This window comes from Myxocyprinus asiaticus, chromosome 36 (genome assembly GCF_019703515.2).
Source record: "Myxocyprinus asiaticus isolate MX2 ecotype Aquarium Trade chromosome 36, UBuf_Myxa_2, whole genome shotgun sequence".
In the NCBI taxonomy this organism is placed as follows: Eukaryota; Metazoa; Chordata; class Actinopteri; order Cypriniformes; family Catostomidae; genus Myxocyprinus; species Myxocyprinus asiaticus.
The window spans coordinates 12,261,348-12,281,663 of NC_059379.1; the positions used below are offsets into that span (position 1 = coordinate 12,261,348).

The 20,316-nt window shown below is 38.5% G+C and overlaps 1 protein-coding gene across 8 annotated transcripts in view; it reads right to left on the reverse strand.

Moving 5' to 3' along the window:
• Positions 1-20,316, reverse strand: part of LOC127426893 (RNA binding protein fox-1 homolog 3-like) — a 630,672-nt gene that overhangs the window by 52,923 nt on the left and 557,433 nt on the right. For 6 of the 8 annotated variants that reach the window (XM_051674011.1, XM_051674014.1, XM_051674013.1 and 3 more), the window contains 3 exons: positions 17,013-17,261; positions 5,140-5,160; positions 4,713-4,859 (listed from right to left, as the gene is read on the reverse strand). In XM_051674011.1, the coding sequence (XP_051529971.1) occupies positions 4,713-4,859; positions 5,140-5,160; positions 17,013-17,261 (417 nt within the window). The remainder of the gene's footprint in view (positions 1-4,712; positions 4,860-5,139; positions 5,161-17,012; positions 17,262-20,316) is intronic. The other 2 variants (XM_051674009.1, XM_051674010.1) reach the window with 1 other exon arrangement.

Here is a 20,316-nt window from a genome sequence, read left to right on the forward strand (position 1 = left end):
GACAATCCACTGCTATTGTATGGAAAATAAAGTAATCGTGACATTTTATAAAATATATTCTTTGTGTTCTGGTGGTGGAGTGGTGGTGGCGTAGTGGACTAAAGCACTGAACTGTTAAGCAAAAAGGTTGTTGGTTCAATCCCCACAACCATCACCACTGTGTCCTTGAGCAAGGCACTTAACTCTAGGTTGTCCAGGGGGATTGTCCCTGTAATAAGGGCACTTAATAAGGGCTTTGGATAAAAGTGTCTGCCAAATGCATAAATGTAAATGTGTTCTGCAGAACAAAGAAAGTCATGTGGGTTTGGAATGACATTAGGTTGAGTAAATATTAACAGCATTTCCATTTTTGGGTAAACTACTACTTTAAAGATCCCATAAAATTGCTTCAAAAGCACATTTTTCTGTCCTGTGTTTACATACTGTATTTCCTATTGAAACTGGAAGGTTCGAAGGGCTCGACATTATGTAACAGCCATGAATCGTGATTTGCTTCTTGCAAGTCAGTTGCAGGGGGAGGGACATTCTCATTGTAGAGAGCATTTAATTGGACAAAAATCCATGTAGTGCAGCATGAGTTATCAATATTTTTGGTAAATTTTCCAAGAAGAGAATGACTGTTCATTTTAAATGCATACATCTGCTAAAAGTTAATTTTGTCCGTTTTTAGCAGTACACTACCATACAGATGGCTTCCTAACCCCTTTTTTATTTCAAGAGGTTTTTAAACAAAACAGTTAGGACAGTGGGTTTGGAAATGCCCCCAAGATCTGCGAGTGCTTTCGGAGTTTTGAAGAATGAGTGGTGTGAGATCCACTCCCCTTATGCCTCTGACACTTTTCACAGCTTTTTCGCTTGTCTTTGTTCTCAGACTCCCCTTTTCTCAACTTTCTTGAGATTTCAGAGGGGCACAGCGCTTGTCCATCCCATCCTCTCCCCCAAGTCTATCTATGGCACAGGATAATTGCGCCCCTGGGCCCCTAAGAGACTTCACAGCAAGAGTTGCAACAGTCTCTTCAGACAAACATTCTGAAACATACTTGGTCACACATATATGCCTGTTCTTGCATTGCTGCTGTCAGCCAAAACAAACCTAATGAGGATAAACTCACAGTTTTTAACCACAGACAGTAATGCAATTAATTACGTCTCCACTGGTGGGACCACTCCATGGCTCCCTGTTCATCACATCAGAGCTGGGTGGAATGGGAGAGGAGCGGAGAGATGGGAGAGGACAGACTCTCATAGAGAACAAAGAGTAGAAGGAACAGATGTTCTGAAGACTCAGCAGTCAGGCTGCTCCCAGAGTCCTGTTTAAGTCTTACTGTCTGCTATGCTGTGCCCTTAGTAAACATATACTGCAATTTTTAACAAGCTAGGACCAGCATTGTTGTTCCCCCCCGATTCATACAGTACGTTGTCTGTAGCCTCCGGTAACAAGCTGCCAATGTTTAACGCTGCTCCCTTGCTGGGTGCTGTTAATTCAAAGGTATTCTGGAGTTTAACTGTACATCTCCTGGTGTCTTAGAGAGACGGGCAACGCTCTTTGCATGGGAGAGTTTGAAGAAAGCTCTGAATCGTTCATTAGCCTTGTTCATATTCTAGTGGAAAGCTTCTAAATGCATTTTGAGGAGCAGATGTGGATAATACTGTAGATAATAACCTGTCACTGCACTCAATATAAGAATACTTTTTTGACTGAATGTGCTTGTATTGAACAACATGTTTTCTAATCCCTTGTTTCATCTTAAACATACAAACTAAACTAAGAGAATGTGCAGTTCAAACATTTTGAACTTTTTAAATGCCATTCATTTTTCAGGTTTAGAGGGAATAACAGAAACTGGTAAAAATAAGAAAATGCTTAAGTAAGGTTAAATTACTTGGGCTACATATTGACTATGGGAGCTGTGTTTAGTTATATATAGGGCTAACGTTATGAATGTATACTGTATACTGTACGACCATAGAAATATGTTAACCGGTAGTGATATTTCTACTCCGTTTATACCGCAATAGATATATTTATAAATGGAAAATGTGGCTCATTCAATCAGAACTTACAAGTCGAAACTGTCCAATTTATAATGTTAGTTTAATTATTTTGAGTCTTTTGTTTTTAACTTGAACTGTACGTAATGTGAAAATGTTTTTACACTGATGCGACATGAATTTTTAATGAATAATCATATTTTTTTTCAAATTATTATTATCAAGTTCCAAATAAGAAGAAAGATGAAATACCATTTGTACTTTCATTTAACTATGTTCTCACACTTTTGGCAAATTAATTTCCATATTTCCATTACTTTTTTCAGTGGTTTGTATTACTGGATTAGAATAACAATAAAAAGAAAATAATAATTATACATTGCACTCAAGAACAGCAATTTGTAGTAAGTGAAATATTTTTAAGCAGAGCATAAATAGAAAAATGTATAGTCATTATTCAATTTCCCATTATTTTCTGTGGCTTTTTAAAATTGAACTTATTTCCATCACTTTCCAGGCCTGCAAATCCCTTTCATAATGTTCCTTGATATTTCCAGGTTTTCCATGAACAGGGGAACCGAGAGGCTATAAAATTACTGGACCCACTTTATATTAGGTGTCCTTAACTATGTTCTTAAGCATTTCATACAGTGTACTCATTATGTACATATGTGTTGTTGCATTTTATTTACATTTAAACTACCTGCATTTAATTACATCTGTAATCAGGGGCGGACTGGGACTAAAAAGTAGCCCTGGACTTTCTGGCCCAGAGTGGCCCACCAAACCCGGCCCGCAACACACCACATCACATCATAACACACCGGCTCATTGATTTCATTTTCTGGCTCAATTTCAAATTTTTGTGATGAAAAAAAAAAAGAAGACATTTCTATTGACGGCTAGTCATGACAATGGGGCCAACCAGTGCAAAAATTGTCATAACTTTAAAACATATAAAACCACTGTAAATGTGATGAGTGGATTTTTTAAAAGAAAGCACTAAAAATAAGCACTGTTTAGTTCAGACAAATAACATGTCCAAAAACTTTTTTCCCAACATACAGATGTCAGGTTAAAATGTACATGAAAGTACAAGGGAAAGTGTGTATTTTAGGTGCTGTGACAAGTCAGCATTTCTTAAAAGTTTTTAAAGATCTTAATCACCTTTCAACTTTTTTTCTAGAAGTGAAAATAAACTTTTGTCTTACTTAATATGAGGTTGTGGAAACAACAAGTATAATAATAATATATTATACAGTATATGTATATATAGCTCTACAAGATCATAAAATGTTGTTTAAAATAGTTAGATGAGGAAAGTTTCACACAGCAGGACACTGATGACAATGCTTAAAATTTCATGTCAATTACTCACTTAACTATGTGTAAATGTTTATTTACAAAAAATAAATGAAAACAAAGTTTGCCAGAATATGTACATATATAAATATAAACAAATATAAATATATGTAAAAAAATAAACATACCTCTTAAAGATTTTTTGTAGATTAATTGCTTATATTTTCACTATATGTGAGTTTGTTGTGTCTTTATATCTGGAGTGTTTAAATTCCTTGCCCAGATTATTATTGAGAAAAAGTGAAAAGCCCAATGCTTTGACAAAGTAAGCCTCAAAGACTCAAATAGCCACAAAGTAAAATTTTTCATTACTTATTTTCTGCATATTATCAGGTGTGAGCATTATTCAGCAAGCCACACTTCAGCTCCCAGAAATGCTTTGCGGTATGAATAAATTATGCAAATGACTATGTACTGCTCATAGCTTTACTGTTTGCCAATTTGATTTATGCTGCTGTTATTGTATTTGTTGTAACTTGCAGTTATTTGTCATTTTGTGATTATTCAGAGCTCATCTTATACTTAATATGTTGTTTTGGTTGTCACCATTATTCTGATTTGTGTCAAATAATGAGGTCCACACGAGGTACGGAGTTAATGAGCTCATACGGATGTGTGCGAAAGTATTTTCAAAATAAAAGCCATTATAATATTTCAAAATAAAATCCATTGTATTGGTTTTACCTTGCAAAGTTTATTACATTTTCATTCTGTTATGGAGTTCACAAGGGCATGTTGGAGCCCAGGGCTGCCGCCTATATTGCCTGTAGAATGGGCCGGTACTTGTGCAGCAGCAGGCCGGCCCAAATTACCCAGCGGACCACTGGGAAAATGCCCGGTGCTCCCGATGGCCAGTCTGCCCTTGTCTGTAGTTACACTGTTAACCTTACCCCTAACCCAAAACAGAGCCCTACCCCTACCCCTTCCCTAAACCCTTATTTGAACCCATAACCCTAACTCTAACCCTAACCCTATTCCTAAAGCAATTTGTATCTCATCCTCAGTAGCATCACACGTGAATCTTGTGAGCATTTTGCAGAACAACATGTAGTTACACAATGAATACATATTATTGTATGTGTTTTAATGTTAGTAGATAGTAGTCAAAGACAACTAATATAAAGCGGGAACAAATTACTCATACTAAGAAATAAGTTTTTGTTTATACCGCCCACCTTAAGTCACAGCAGTGCACAACCTCAATGTATTAAATAAACAGGCTAACCTATAATATCTACACCAGTTTAAGACTGATGCATATAAGATCAATGTACTTGTCAGGGACTTAACGGGATTTAATAATATACCCTTCCTTGGAGATACAACCTGCTGCCATCTGGCTGAGGCTCAAGACTCACCCCGAACATTTGCCGGAGGTCTGGGTCACGAAAGCGGAAGGGAATGTTGGAGACGTGTAACCGTTTGGGCTGCTGCTTCTCGGAAGAATTTGTGGGCTGAAGCTGAAGCTGGTGAGATCCGTCTGTCTGTGCCACATCATCCGCTAGCTGGAAAGAAACACAACCACAGCTCTGTTAGTTCTTATCTAAAACATTGTCATGGCCAGAAATAAGTGCAATGGGTAACAGTAACGGGCGGGGCTGGCGGGAGGGGAGGCGATTGGGGGTGGGGGGTGGGTTGGGGGGCATGCTGGTGGCATATTACAAATTCCCTCCACTCGGCCAACATTTGTACGTGGCAGCGAAGATTAAGGAAGCTGTCAGGAAGAGTGGATACAGATTTAAAGGGAAAAAACTTTGACACGGAGAGAACAAAGAATGCATTTACCGAGCAGTCGCCTATAAAGACCTAAGGGAGAACAAGAAAGAGAGAAGCAGAGAGAGAGAAAGTGTAAAGATGGTGTACTCATCTTTCCATCATGTGGAGGAAATGGTAGTGACACAGCTGTGCTCCAGGATGGACTGCTGTCTGTGACACATACATTCATCTTTCACCTCACTAGCCTTGATACTACAGCTATCCCCCCATTCTCACCATTTCTCTGCCTGTCTTCCAAGCACACACAAGACTTCATGTTACCAGCCACTGACCAAACGTCCTGGCACGCATGCTTGTCTAAAAAAAAAAAACCCTGAATGCACTTTATGCATTGGTGTAAATTCAAAGCTAAAAACCTAATTCAAAGACATATACACCTACAGTATAAGATCAATAATAAAATACATACTGTTCCTATAAGAAAATACATACTAGTATGTTATAATCTTGATTGTTTGGCAAAAACATTAACATAGAGATCATTACAGTAATATAAGAGTGTGAACAATCATAAATTAGCTGAAATGCACCAACAAATGTCTTACTTATAGTTACTGATAGTACTTACTGTATACTATAGATGCTTATATGTACTTACTGTTTAGTACAAGAAACAATTTTAACAGAAAAAATGGGAAACTCAGACCCAGCCCCAAACACTCCCTCCTCCCAACTCCCAGTTTGAACATTGAATTATATAGAATGAAGCGATATGAAATAACGAATCAATATATTTATAAAGGAAATTATTACGTAACAAATTGATCCTGAGGGAGAATCAGGTGAATGTATAACTTAATTAATATTTAATCTAGATGTGATGCAATGGCTGACTGATACTTTCGACTCCTCTTCGTTTACTTTTTATTTTTTTAGCCATTGTGTGCAGACATGTTCAGTGAAGGAAAAAGCATGGTGAGCACAGCACCCAAGTGGCAGCCCTTCATGTACATAATGAATTAAAAGAACATGGGAGCACAGATGAAAAGGTGATGTCAGCTAAACTTCCCCCGGCTTAGCAGGATCAATGAGAGAGAAGTGCTGAAGGCAGCTACATTTGGCTGGGCCATAGACAGCTGTATACAAGAGCACAGAGAAAGAGAGAGCTAGAGATTGAGGGAGAGACACAGAGAGGGTGGAGTGGAGACAGTCTGGTGACGGTTCTCAAGGTATTCTGAGTGGTTTTTGGTATGTTGCTGTGTGGTTGCTTGGGTGTTCTGGGTGGTTACTTGGTGGTTACTTCCTGGCCCAAATCAAACTAGCATACCCAAAAATCTTTATGATATTTTTAAACTTACATTTGTCTCGCATTCCTCCTTCAATGTAAGTCTATGTTTAGTTTTTTTTTTGGCCTTTTTATCATCTGCAAATCTTCAAGTGAAAATCATAAGTCTGATTGCTTAGATAAGTAATAGCACACCTCTCATCAACATGCTGCACAATTTGAGGTATCATTAATGTTTGGAGCACAAAGTGTGAAACGAGTAAAGCACGGATGTTTAATATTAAGTATGAGCAATAGTATTACTGAAGCAAGCACTAATAAGACTAAATAGACTTTAAAACTTAGAAACTGTGAGTCTGAGTATAACAGCATGAAATATTTTATACTTGACATGTTTTACATTTTGGAATTTGTTAAGCCAGCTTTCAAAAGCCAGAAAGACCCAAAACAAGCATCAGTCACATAAGCAGAGGTATGTTGTGTGATGCCAGTCAAAGCAGGGGACCAAGTGAGTGGGCCCAAACTTTTCACTCTTTGATTTTGCCACATAAAACAAGCACTCTGTTGAAGCCGGAATTCAGATCTCAGATCAGATTAAATCTGATTTTCTTTCTGATTGTTTTCCTGATTCTGTGCATTCAATTGAATTCATTTTGCAACATTTTTTTCAAAATATTTGCAAACGTGTTCCTTACATTGTCTTTTATTTGGTGTAAATATGTAATTACACTAAGTGGGCTGGGCAAATTCCCCCTCATTAGGCTCCAAAAACACAAGCCACATGAATCACACAAGACAGCAATATATCATGTGATGGGTAATGAAGATATAATGAGATATCTATCACTCCATCCCCTTACTCTCTCACTCTGACAGAGAGAAAATAGCAGGAAAAAGGGAAGTAAATGCAATTATGTAGACACAGCTAAGAACATAATACCAACTAAAATGCAAAAGATTTGGACCTGCAAGGCGTTCATTTTTCCATTCGTTACAGAGAGAAGGTGAAAAATGGCTTGATAAAATATCAGCTGAAATGAGATTTTAAAGTTTAACTTGCAGAACAAAATCATTATTGCAGAGGACATATGTCTTTACAGGGGAAACTGCACCAGTAACATGACAGAAATGACTTTACCCATTTCTATGGTTTTGCCAAATTTATCTTTGTTCTTTCTTTTATTTTTATTTTTAATTAACAGACAGATATAATAAAGCAATTTATTGTGGAAGCCAAGTAGACAAGCATCTTTATTTCAAGCAACCTTGTTACCTGTGTTTTGATGTTGATCTTTATTCAAATATCAACACCAAAACACAGGTAATAATGGCAAAAATAATATTAGTTTAATTTAACATTAACTCCAACATGACTAGCTCTATCACTATCCTTTGTTATTACTAGGCAATAAAAGGGGAAACAAAGAACTAACTGAAGTGTCAAAATCAGTACCGCCGCTCCCTAAATGCATATTACGCAGTCTGCTTTAAGGCACCAACTCCCTAGGGGGGCGCCATCTTACCAGGGGGCACCAGTAACTCCACTGGCTGCCCTTACTCACACGTTACACATTATTCAAGAACCCGGTAGCAGTCGTGGAACACAGACGATTGCCTCGCGCTCGCACTTTCACCTCGTGCTCGCACCACGCCTCGCAACTTTTGTACAGCGCCTGGCAAACCCCCCCCCCCCCCATTCTAAGCTAAATTTTTCTCTCTCTATCTATTTTTCCTGGGCCACACTCCAGCTACTAGAGTCCTGAATGGCTGATTGGGGATCTGCAAGTTAAATACATCAGACAGATCCAGCAGAGAACCTCAATGCACCACCTCACACCTCATCACAGAGCCAGACAGCAGGTTTTCTTTTCACCAACCTCAGAAAGATGTCCTCATGATTACTACAGGGTTAGTCCTACCCCAGGGCTTTGGCCAATGATAATCCAAGACTTATCCATAACTTTTCCAGTCTACCATGATTTTTGAAAATCATTTTGATTCAGATTCGCTAATGATTCGCTAATGAATCATTCAGACCTATTTATGAGCCATTTTAACCAATTAAATGAAAACAACCTGCTCAAAAACATCACTATGGCTTGCAAGCCAGTTTTACTCTACCTGATCTCTAGCCAAGAGAAATATTTAGGTAATGAAACATTTTAGTGCAGAGTATAACTAGAAAAATGTATATCTACTACAGAAATTTGCATGACTTTACCATGTCTGAAAAACATAATGAAAAAATTCCCTGATATTTCCAGGGGAACCCCGTTACAAAACATGGTTTATTTTTTTAGACGGCTAAACATACAGACAACTAAATGCAACCAAGGGTGGAAAAATTCCCTCCTAAAAATTCCAAGCCTAGTCAGGCTGGTCAATCAGCTTAAAACATCTTAAAAAAAAAAAAAAAAAAACTAAGACCAGCAAACCAGTTTAAACTGGTTAAAGTCAACCCCGCCCAGTACTCATTAATTACAGTCTTATTTTGGGAATTGCAGAGGATAGTTTGCTCTTTGAACTCTTGCTACTGTTTATAGAGTATAACAATAGTGAATGCTCTGATCCATTAAATTTAGAGGGTCACCAACTTCTGCTTTTACCATCTGACAACTCCTTCATCTTTACTAATACACTGACTCTCCCAATGGGCTCTCCATGCAGGGTCTTTGTGAGAGGACCTTGTGTTTACCAGCACACTGGCACTATCAATCATTAGAGCCATGTAGACAGTTAAGCCCTGTTAAGATAAAGCACACGGGTCGGCACTGGATCCACACAGCCTGTCGTCCTGCCCCTCGTGTATGCTGCCTGAGGTCGGCAAGCAGCGGAGGCCCGTAGCCCCTACCTGATGGTGGTAGATGGAAAGCTGAGCAGATGGATGGGTAAGCGGAGGTGCAATTACCCCCTGGTGCCCCCACTACCTGGGCTGCACCTCTCCTCGCTCCCCCATCCTCATCCATCACAGCAGTCCCATCGGTCATTCACATGCTCTGTCTGCAGTCGCTCTGGAGAGAGCCGCACTATCTATCATGTCTAACAGGTGAGCGGTGCAACAGTCCAGGCTCGCCCATTACTGAGCTGCAGAGCATGGCCTGTGAGAGCCTCGGCTTCCTGCTTCTGCCCAACCAAGTGCTTGAAGGCTGAGGAGAAGGATGAGGGCTTTGATTTGCTTACTTTGTGGGAACATGTATTGACTTGGCCCACTCTGATGTAAGCCATCATGTAGTGACAAGAAACCGAGAAACGGACAGTGGTAAAAATGAAGAGAAATTGTAGGGCTACTGTACATTCGTCTTGCAATTTATGCTTTGCTTACACTGCAAAAAGTTCTCTTAATCAGTATTTTTCTCTTGTTTTCCACTAGAAATATCTAAACATCCTCAAAACAAGATATATTTACTTGAGAGGCAAAAAGAGATAAGATATTAAATAAGAAAAAAATGTCAATGGGGTAAGAAAAATAAACTTGTTGCAAAGGGAAAAGCTATAACTTTTCTTTTTTTCTCTTTCTTTTATAGTTATAATAGTTATGACACCGTAATGAATGTCAAATTTCTTTTTCTTTCTTCCTTTCTTTCTTAGTAAATAGTTATGACACCATAGTGAATGTCAAATTTCTTTCTTTTCATTGTATAGATAAAGATGCAATACAAATTAATGGTGACTGAGGCTGTACTTCTGCCTAACCATTCCTTTTGTGTTCCATGGAAGAAAGAAAGTCATAAAGGTTTGGAACGACATGAGGGTAAGTAAACGATGAGAGAATTATCATCTTTGAGTGAACTATCCCTTTAATATCTTGTCATTTTGCTTCTCAAGTAAATGTACCTCATTTTAAGGATGTTCAGACATTTGTACTGGAAAATAAGACAAATATACTGTGTAAGAAAATTATTATTTTTGCAGTATAATAAGAGGACAATACTCCTCTGATCACAAGTGCTTTGCAAAACACCCCAACCAGCAAACACACTTACTCACTCTCTCAAGTGCAGTCTCGAAAGAACGATGTAATCTCTCTGGCTTTATTCAGGGCACTTCCCCTGCTCTTGAATGTGGCGGGTTGGAGAGCTCTTGAACTCTGGAGGAGTTGACACCAGGCCAGGAGAGGGGGAGAAGAGGTAAGAGCTCAAGAATCTGCACACCAGGTTTGGATCTAATTATCTCATCGCCACCACTAAGCAGCCATCTACAGGGGGTTCGTTTGTGCAATTTGCCTTTTAATTTGTGTTAATTGCATGCTAATTATATTGCAGCTAGCATGGGCTGCATCTGTCTCTTTCAGAGACAAGGTTTCAGAGGGCTTTGCTCTCCCACGTTCCGAAGACGAGGTGAAAAGTAATTAAAAGTGTTCGGCTTTCAAGACAGTCCCTGCTCACTTGGGTTGCTAGGTCTTCCTCCTGAGGACATTGCAAGCTGTTTAAGTTCAGGATTTGATGTCTTTTTTGGCCACTTTGTGTTTTTTTGCACTGTGGTCATGGCAGAAGTGTACAGGTAGACCGGCAGACTGACTGGGGGATTCTCATGAAACCTGTCAAGAAAATGTTCTGGTCATTTTTAACCCTAAATCAATGAAAAAAATAAATAAATGTCAACATTTAGGACCATTAGGATTTTTCACATTGTGACACTATTTCAGGACACTTTATCACATTTGCCCCCCCCCCCCCCCCCCCAGTTCTCATTACCTTCATAACACGTCTGGACATTTTACTTTTGATTATTTTCATTGTTTCAATGATGATTCTCTTGTGACATTAATTTCAGGACACTAAAGTCAGCGAAATTGAAAGGCAGGTAGTACTATTATGTATAAACACTTCACAATTTAAATAATATATATATATATATATATATATACTCACCGCCACTTTATTAGATCATGCAGATCATATTTTATAAATATATATATATAATTTTTTTATTAATAAAAAGAACCAGGACATTTTCTTGACTGGTTTCGTGAAAATCACTAGACTACAAGCCTTTCTCCAGCACTCCATTTACCTGAATGAAAATGGGGAGGAGCCAAGTATCCTACATTAGGGCCTCAAAGCAGATTAAAATTTTAGATCCTGCCAAAAAAGCTAATAGTAAATCCATACGGGAGGATTTTATGGTCAGTGAAGAAAAGCTCCCCAAATTAACCCTAAGTAGGTATATTACCCTCTGTAACAGTATAGAGATGGGCAAGGAAGAGGCGGGAATCAGACGAAGCATCAAAGTAATATTTTAATGAAAACTTAAACAAAAGACACAAACATAAACACACACATGGCAGCTGCATGTGGCTCTCTCTCTCTCCCAAACTGCCACATCAGGCTGCGTTTATCCCTCTTCTCAGCTGATTATCCCGATTGGGGCCCAGCCCTCCTCCTCGTCACACCTTTGCTAAAGGTTTTTAACGCCCACTTACCACAGTTGAAGTCTGGAATGTAACTAACAAAATTGTATCCATTTACCACAGTCTCAAGTATGTCAAATGATTTACTGAATGACAAGCAAGGTCCATTAATCGCTTTGACTTGCACATTATCACTAAACATGCATTATCTGTTATAATCATTAATTGATTGATTGCTCATTCAGGCAACCTTAAAACAAATCTAAAATTGCTGCAAACTTAATAGAACATACTAGAACACAAACTGAATCAATCTAATTTCTATAACTTTTACAGGCTTGGATTGAATGATATTTCTAGGTTTTCCATGACCATGGGCTGTTATTGTAATCACTATCAGGTAATATAACAAAGAATAATGTAAACATTTGACATTAAATAATAAAAAATGAAAAAATAAAATAAAAATGTTGCTAGATTTACACTGCTAAGTTAAGGCGGAAATGCATCATCACAGTTTGTGAAAAGCATCTGTTATACACTACCCATTCCATGGAGCTGAGCTTTCCTGTGATACACATCCTGTTTTAGAGCAGCGATTCATTGCGGGACCACTTCTTTGCTCTTCATGTTCCTCTAGGAATGGAGCAGCCAAGCAGCACCAAGAAATAATTGCCAGAACATTATCATACAAGACCACCTTGGGCCTCACATCCAAGCCCTCTCTCCCCTCTTAACGTCATAAAAGTTGTGTGTTTCCATGCATTAAGTGTGCTTGTATTTGTGTGTGTGGCTTGGTGGGGAATGACTCCTGTTAAGTCATTCTTCTAGCCCCACTCATTCAGTGTTATCTGCAAATCACTTTCAAAGTGCTCGGCTCAGCACTTCCCCCTTCAGAATGCCCCTACAACCACATAATTGAAACTATCTGATTGGAAAACTGCCAAGCAGGTAGATTACATCCGATTAGGGCCAAACCAGCGCTTCACTTAAAGGGATTAGCCTGAGCTGCTTTATACTTTTTTGTTCTTCTACACCTCTGCTATCCTCCCCTCCGATTCTATGATCTCTCCATCCCACTGAGAGAGGAATACAAATGGTGTTTGTCACCTGTCATTTAGAAAGAACACTGGCCTTTCAGTCTAGGGTAAAGCTACAATTAATTAGACAGTGATGGTAATTTGACTCGAAAGTTTAGCTGGTAACAAAGACCAAGGCTTGCTGAGTGACTATACCTGCAACACTATTTTGAATGGCAGTGCTTCCTACAGGACTTGGGCCTAAACAACAGCAAAAAAAAAAAAAAAAAAAAAAAAAAAAGTCTTACATTTTAATATGATTGTTTAATTTGTTTTTCATTAAAATACCATGATTTATATATAAAAAAAAACTCTGACACTTTACTGCAGACATGCGTGTGTAACGAGAGCCAGCTGGTACATGATAGCTGTGCAGTATGTGTAAACCTCACTCCCTTGGCGTAAAGAGGCGCACTAGCGAATGACACTAGGAGCTGTATCCTTTAGCCTCCTCGTTAGCGCGCCTGCCTCCCATGATGGAGATGCCGGTTCGAGTCCCGTTCGGTGCGGGTTAAGCAGAACCAGTTACATGTGTATTTAATTTTATATTGCCATATGAACAACTAATCAATAATTACACAGTCACATTACACAGTAACAATTCTCGGCTCATTTTGAGTCAAACATAATATCCTGCACTTCACTTAGAAAGTGAGATCAAGTGAGTCTGAGTCTGAATCTGACTGATTCAGCCTATGATTGACTTCTGTGATCGATTCATTCTGATTCGCCAATCGGTCTGACTGATTCATTAAATAGAACCGCACCAATCGAGCGATTTGTTTGCGAATTGGACATCAAGTTGCGCTGTATGTTCATGTTTGGGTGCAGCAGTCAATAAGGACAATAATTATTGTAAATATATATATCATCGTCCAGTCTTTCACTCTCATCACATTCAATTTAAGCTCACAACTCAACTAAAATATATTACTTGCCGTGGCGGGGCTTCTAAATAGTACTGTAAAAAACCCTGGTGAAATGCACTGTAAAACTACTCAGGGAAGCAGGCCAAGAATAAATTATAGTGTTCCCTAATAACATAACATCACGCTCCTTTGAACAGTATGGAGGTGCTTGAGCAAGTTGCAAATCACTAGTCAATTCTACCCAAGGTATTTAATATGACACTCCATCTTAGGAATAGTTCATGCCAAAACAACAGTTCTGTCATCATTTACTCACCCTCATGTTGTTCCAAGCTCAAATTAATTTATTTCTCTCAAGGAAAAAGGAGATGTTAGGCAGAATGTTAGGGACTGACAGCCTCAGTCACCATTCACTTTCATTGAGTGGAAAAATATGCAATGACAATGAATGGTGACTGAAGCTTAACGTCTTTAGTGTTCCATGGCAAAAAAAAAAAAGAAAAAAAAGAAAAAAAGAAAAAAGAAAGTCATATGGGTTTGGAACTACATGAGGGTAAGTAAATGATTACAGAATTTTCATTTTTGTTGAACTATTTCTTTAACAGTTGAAAAACAGTTAGCACATACTCTAAAGAGAGGTAAGTAGTCTTTTATCGTCAACTTACAAAACATCTACAGTTTGTGCTGTTGTGATGTGAAATGTGATCTGATGTAATTACCATCCACTCTCTGAGGTATACTGTTCCTCCTTTGCTAATGATCCTCCTCAGGGAGAAAGAAAAGAGGGAGAAAGAGAGAATTTCCCCTGTGGTTTAGGCCAGTGACAGTTTAAGTACATCCTCCAATCGAGCCATAGATTACCCCCGCCAGAGCTCAGGTGCCTGTACAAGGCCTGTCAACCTCGCTTCTCTGTGATCTGCTGAGTTTGGAATTATTTCTATTTCCTTTAAACCACACAACCTCAGAGCTTTTCACATATCCCAATCAGGAAAAAAAAGAAGATTTTTATTTTTTTTTATCCATGCATTTCTTTTTCCTTTTTACGTTCTCTCTGGTTTTCCTAAGGCCAGGAAGGCTGCATAGTTCTTTTTGGTTTGAAGAAAAGTTTTATGCCCTTTAATTAATGTTTCTCACTTGTTCTTTCCATTATTCCATCTTATTTTTACTTCCATAAGTGTTTGGGGCCAGGGGTATCAAATTTTTTTAAGAGGGTACCAGTTGTAGAGGTTGCAAAACAGGATAGTCTAATGATACAGTTTTTTGTTTAGCATGAATGGGAACCTGGTTCAAATCCTGACCTAACACAGATATATGATGGTGCCTTAAAAAATGCTTAGGCTATATACATATAGCCTAAACATACAGTATATATATATATATATATATATATATATATATATATATTTACTTGACAGTCTGAACTTGACAGTTAGTGGTCGCTATGTATTTTTACTCTTTAAGTGCAACTTGATTTGTTTCATGGGAAAAACATGCAACATGAGTAGATGATGACAAAATTGTAAGTTAAAGCAAATTATCTGTGGAAATTGTGACTTGATTGGACTAACCAAATTTAAAAAAATCTTAAAAATCAGAGGGACCTTGCTTCTGTTTGGGGCTTTCATGTGAGGTTGTCTGAACTTTGGGTGTCAGGCCACAGTAAATTCCTTTGGACATCTTGTAAAGGATAGACGTCTAGTCCTCAAACCAGCCCTTCATATAAAATCTAATGACCTTCAAGGATTCGGTTTTGGCTCAATGTTTTTTTTCTTGGTTTCCTCCAAGTGTGTGAATGTGTTAATCAAAGTCCTACAAGAATCAAGAAAGGGCAGAGATAACAGATAGAACTTGCCCATGGGACTGGGCCTAAGGACATTTTTGCCTCACATACACACTCTCAGAATATGTTTTATTTCATCATGGGCTTGTCATATGCTCAGATACAGCACTTGGGAAGCACTCGTTAAGTGGTCCATTGAGAGGTTTGTGATATTGTTAGCCATGCTAAATTGCTCTGTGGGTTTTAAGATATGGAGCCATGTGATAGCCATGGCTTAAAGCAGGATAAAATGGACCGACTGGTGTGGTGAGAGAGAAAGCAGAAGAACTCTTTAAATGGAGAATGATAGTTTCTTCTCTCAATGTTTTATTTTGACCACTGTTTTTATCTTTGCTTGTGCTAGCTTTATAGTTCTCTTATTCTATGAATTCCTAACTCATTTACTACCCACCCCCATTTGATCTCTGTCTGTCTGAATACAAAAAATGTAAAAAATTTGATGTCAAGGTCTGTTGTTGACAACAGAAAGAGAAAAAAAGGTCCTGGATCATTATAAAAAAGGTCTAACCAAAAATGTCACACCTGCACTCTGCTAAGACTGGAAGAAACAACTTTTAACCTCAGACAGTATGTCCATGGACAGCTCACAATTTATTCAATAACCATATAATGCATATTGCATGCAAAAATGGCAAGTGCTGGCTGGCTGAAATTTCAATATGCAAAGGTTTATTTTATTCTGCCTGGAAACAAACAGGTATCAGGTATCAGGTTTAATGAGCATTCTTGAGGAAGAACAACTCTCAAATTTGCCAAAGTGTGCCTGGTTAGTGGCATTAAATCTTTGAAAAATAGCTTTCAAAAATATTTTTGTTTGAAGGAAATTAACAGGATATCCACCAGCAGAACTGTCTATTCTGTTTGTTTTTGGAGTTATGTCTGTGAAATAATCCTTTTGGACAGACAAAAATTGCAATCACGTAGTCTTTCAATTTCCACAGTTTTTTATTTTTTGGTGTTTTCTGTAGAATGGTTCATAGAGACTGGTGCATGATTATCTGAATTCATTTTTGCCCGCTGCTATAGTATGTTAAACATGGTATAGTCTATGTTAAACAAACAGTATGTCCCTAAATTGTATGTAACCATTCTTAAACAATATGTAAAAACAAAACAAATGGCTGGTAACTTTACATGTACTGTGGACTTTATTGCTTAATCCAAATAATAAAAAAAAAATAAAAAAATGTTTTTTAATTTTATTTATTTATCACACATTTGCACATATACAGTAAAATTCTTTTTTTCACATATCCAGGCTAAGCTGGGGTCAGAGCACAGGGTCAGCCATGATACAGTGCCCCTGGAGCAGATAGGGTCAAGGGCCTTGCTCAAGGGCCCAACAGTGGCATCTTGGTGGTGCTGGGGCTTGAACCCCCAACATTCTGATCAGTAACCCAAAGCATTAACTGCTGAGCCACCACTACCCCTGTCTGGCTATGTGAGACTACGGTGTGACTGGCTGAAACAGGTTTAGAAAAGGTAAGACTGGTTGATTATGATGGTTTGTGGTACTCACTGGTATGCTGCTAGTTCCTGTGAGGGAAGGCGTGCTGCTGTTAGTGCCAGGTGGCTCGCTGTGTGTCTGTGTGGGTGTGTAGATAGTGAGGGCTGCAGCATGCTCAGGGACTGGGCTGGGCCCTGTGTAGTCCTGCCCAGGGTGGGTGTACTCGCCAGGCAACCCGTTCTGAGGTGGAGGGGGAGGATACTGCGCTGGGGCGTACGGCTGAGCCATGGCTTCTGGGGGAGCTGGGGCCTCCTGGTTACCCTAAAAACACAGAGAGATTTGATCAGTTTTACTCTTAAAGTGATAGTTGACCCAAAAATGAAAAACCAGTCAATGTTAGCATCAGTCACCATTCACTATCATTGCATTGTTTTTCCAAGCAATGAAAGTGTATGGTAACTGAGGCTGTCATACACTGCTGAACATCTCCTTGTGTTATACAGAAGAATGAAAAGTCAGATTGTTAGGTTTGGAACAACATGAGGGTGAGTAAATGATGACAGAATTTGTAGTTTCCCTTTGAGTTTCTCATGCTAATCCAGCCTAGTTAGCTCTAAAAGCCCACAATAAGACGTGACAAGAGCAATCATAGCCCTGTCTGTGTCATGATAACACATGATAGGAGAAAAATGGGATCTAATTCCATGATAACAGCAGAGTGGTTTCCAGGATCTCTCCGATATGTACCTGACAATCTGAATCATTCACATCCCCATGCAACATGATAAGCCTCAAACAACTGATAATGATGAAACCCAAGTGCTGATACAGATCCCGGTTTACACACTGCTGACAACTTGTAGAGTGAAATCTGCCCCCTATATTGCTGCCCTTATTAGAGGCACGCTATTGCCCAATTATCCACTTAACAACAGCCTATAATTAATCTAGTACAATTCTACGGCTGAATCACAGCCATGCTGATATTTGAGTGTGATATTGCTTTCATATTACTCGTTCACAGTGACATGCATTCATCCGAGAAGTTGAGCTATTAGCAAATCCTACTGTATGCCTTCAGAAGGCTCAGAATATGACGCAGGGCCCGCATTGAGAACTTGTATGCTAGTTTGGCATCCTTTTTTATGTTTTAAAGCAGGGACTAAAAACGAAAATTTTCATTTTGGTTCGTTCTGAGCAAAAACTGTATTTTTTCATTTCGGTTCAGAAGTTCTGCAGTCTCCTTTCCAAAAGGTTACCGGTTAGAACAAAATAAAAGAAAGGTTAATAACGTTCTTTTTAAAATGACAATACTCTGTGCTAAGGGGTGGGTGAAATACCAATTGTAGTGTTGCCAGATCTTGCAAGAGAAACAAGCAACCTTGTCTGGAAAACAAGCCTAAAATAAGACACTTACCTCTGATTTATCAGCATAGAAATCATAACAAGCATATAATTAACAGTTAAGTATAATTTTAATTACAAATCTGTATCTCAGCCAAAACTCGACAGCATCAAATCTGTATTAATGCATCATATCTAACAATAATTCAGTGAAGACTTGGAAACAACTTAGAAATGTACTTTTTATCTCTAATAATGTTTACATTGTATCTGGATTAGCCGTGCATGTACAGTATATGTAGTAATTATACACAGTAGTTAAAAAGGTCTTAATTCACAGAATGTGACATCCACAATGGGCAATTAGGCAAAGAAATGTGTGATGCAGCAGTTTCCTTCAGGATCAAAGCACATGTTTAATTTTTTTGGGCAACATGACGTAGTGTAGTTGAAGAAAAAGTTACTGTGATAAACCCTTTGGTCTTTGGTTTCATGAAAAAATTATTGGAATGAAATTAACCAGTTATAACCGGTTACCTGCATTTAAAAATAACGCTTTCACTCCGGAACAATTGAAAATCACTTTGTTCCTCAGTGTTCCCGTTTCCCGTTAGGTTCTGCAAATTTTTTGGTTGGTTTTCGTTTTGTTCCGTGAACCGTTTTTAGTCTGTGCATTCTAATCACAGTATGGCTAGTAAATTTTAAGCATTTCAATGCTGTTATACTAATTATCAGCACTCTTGTCCGATCAGATTAGAGGACCAGAAATAACTGTATTATAAGTGAAGCGAAAGAATGATTTTTCCTTATCTTTTTGTAGCAAGGCAGTGGCAACGAGGCAAGTGGGGTCCCGGCTGGTGAATGGCTTCATGTGGGCCCTATCATATCAGCTCTCAGAGAGCATTAGAGGACTGCTTGATCATTACAAGACAACAAACTTACTTTATAGAGCATTGCTCGATAGATTTGCAGCCCGGGTGACAGGATTCTAAATTGCACTCTTGGCAAGCAGCATGTGTGAGATCAATTAACTGATACATTTTTGATTATAACCTTTGATTTAAATTACAGGTTTCTAATACATGCCACTGTTTCCCCTTTTCACTGGCCCTTTCGTCTTTTCCCTCATATCCACCTCCCACTGTTTCACTCATTCTCTGTCATACTTATGCACTCTCTTTCTCTCTGTCTCTGTGCTGGAATTAAATGAGTATCTACCCCCTCATTTAGGTCTCTGTGTGAAGGAGTGTCTTTTCTCTCTGCGTCTTTCTTTCACTCTGTGTATAAGCATGTAAATGAATGTGCTTTTTCTTTCTTCTCATCCATTTCTCTCCATTGAAGAGGATGCAAATGGGATTCTTTTCTCTGTTGCTTTCCCATTCGTTTTGAGTCACCGAAGAACACGATGTTTTCTAATCTTATCAGCGAACATTACGATGTGGTGCAGTGCCATTTTTCTCTCTTTCCCTGACAGGTGTCATCATTTGTGCTGGTGGAGATTGTCTTAGCGAGTGTTCTTGGCGAGCAGCTAAAAAAAACCTTAAAATTGCTTAAAGGTGCACTCAGTAACTTTTTGTTCATGTCATTTTGGACTTACAGTGACACCTAGTGGTGTGATGCAGCATCATTCAAAATCAGTACTTTTCAGTTACAGATGCCATTATAGAAATTCACTATACACAATCAGCCACATGTGATTAATTTAATCCAAGAGTGAACGTGTCCAATAACAAGGCGGTTACTAAGATTAAAGGAATAGTTCACCCAAATATGAAAATTTGCTGATAATTTACTCACCCTTAGGCCTCACGCGCTTCCTGCCTCCTCCACGTGACGCGTGACCTTACCAATGAGCTTACGTCATCCCTCTCATGAGTGCAGTCACAGAGATGTATGGAAGCAAACATTTGTAGTTAAAAAGTATATAAGTATTGTTTTGTTTCTCAAAATAATCAATCGTTTGGGTTCAGAAGAACTTTATTTGTCGACTGGAGTCGTGTGGATTATTTTGATGCACCCTAAATATGCATTT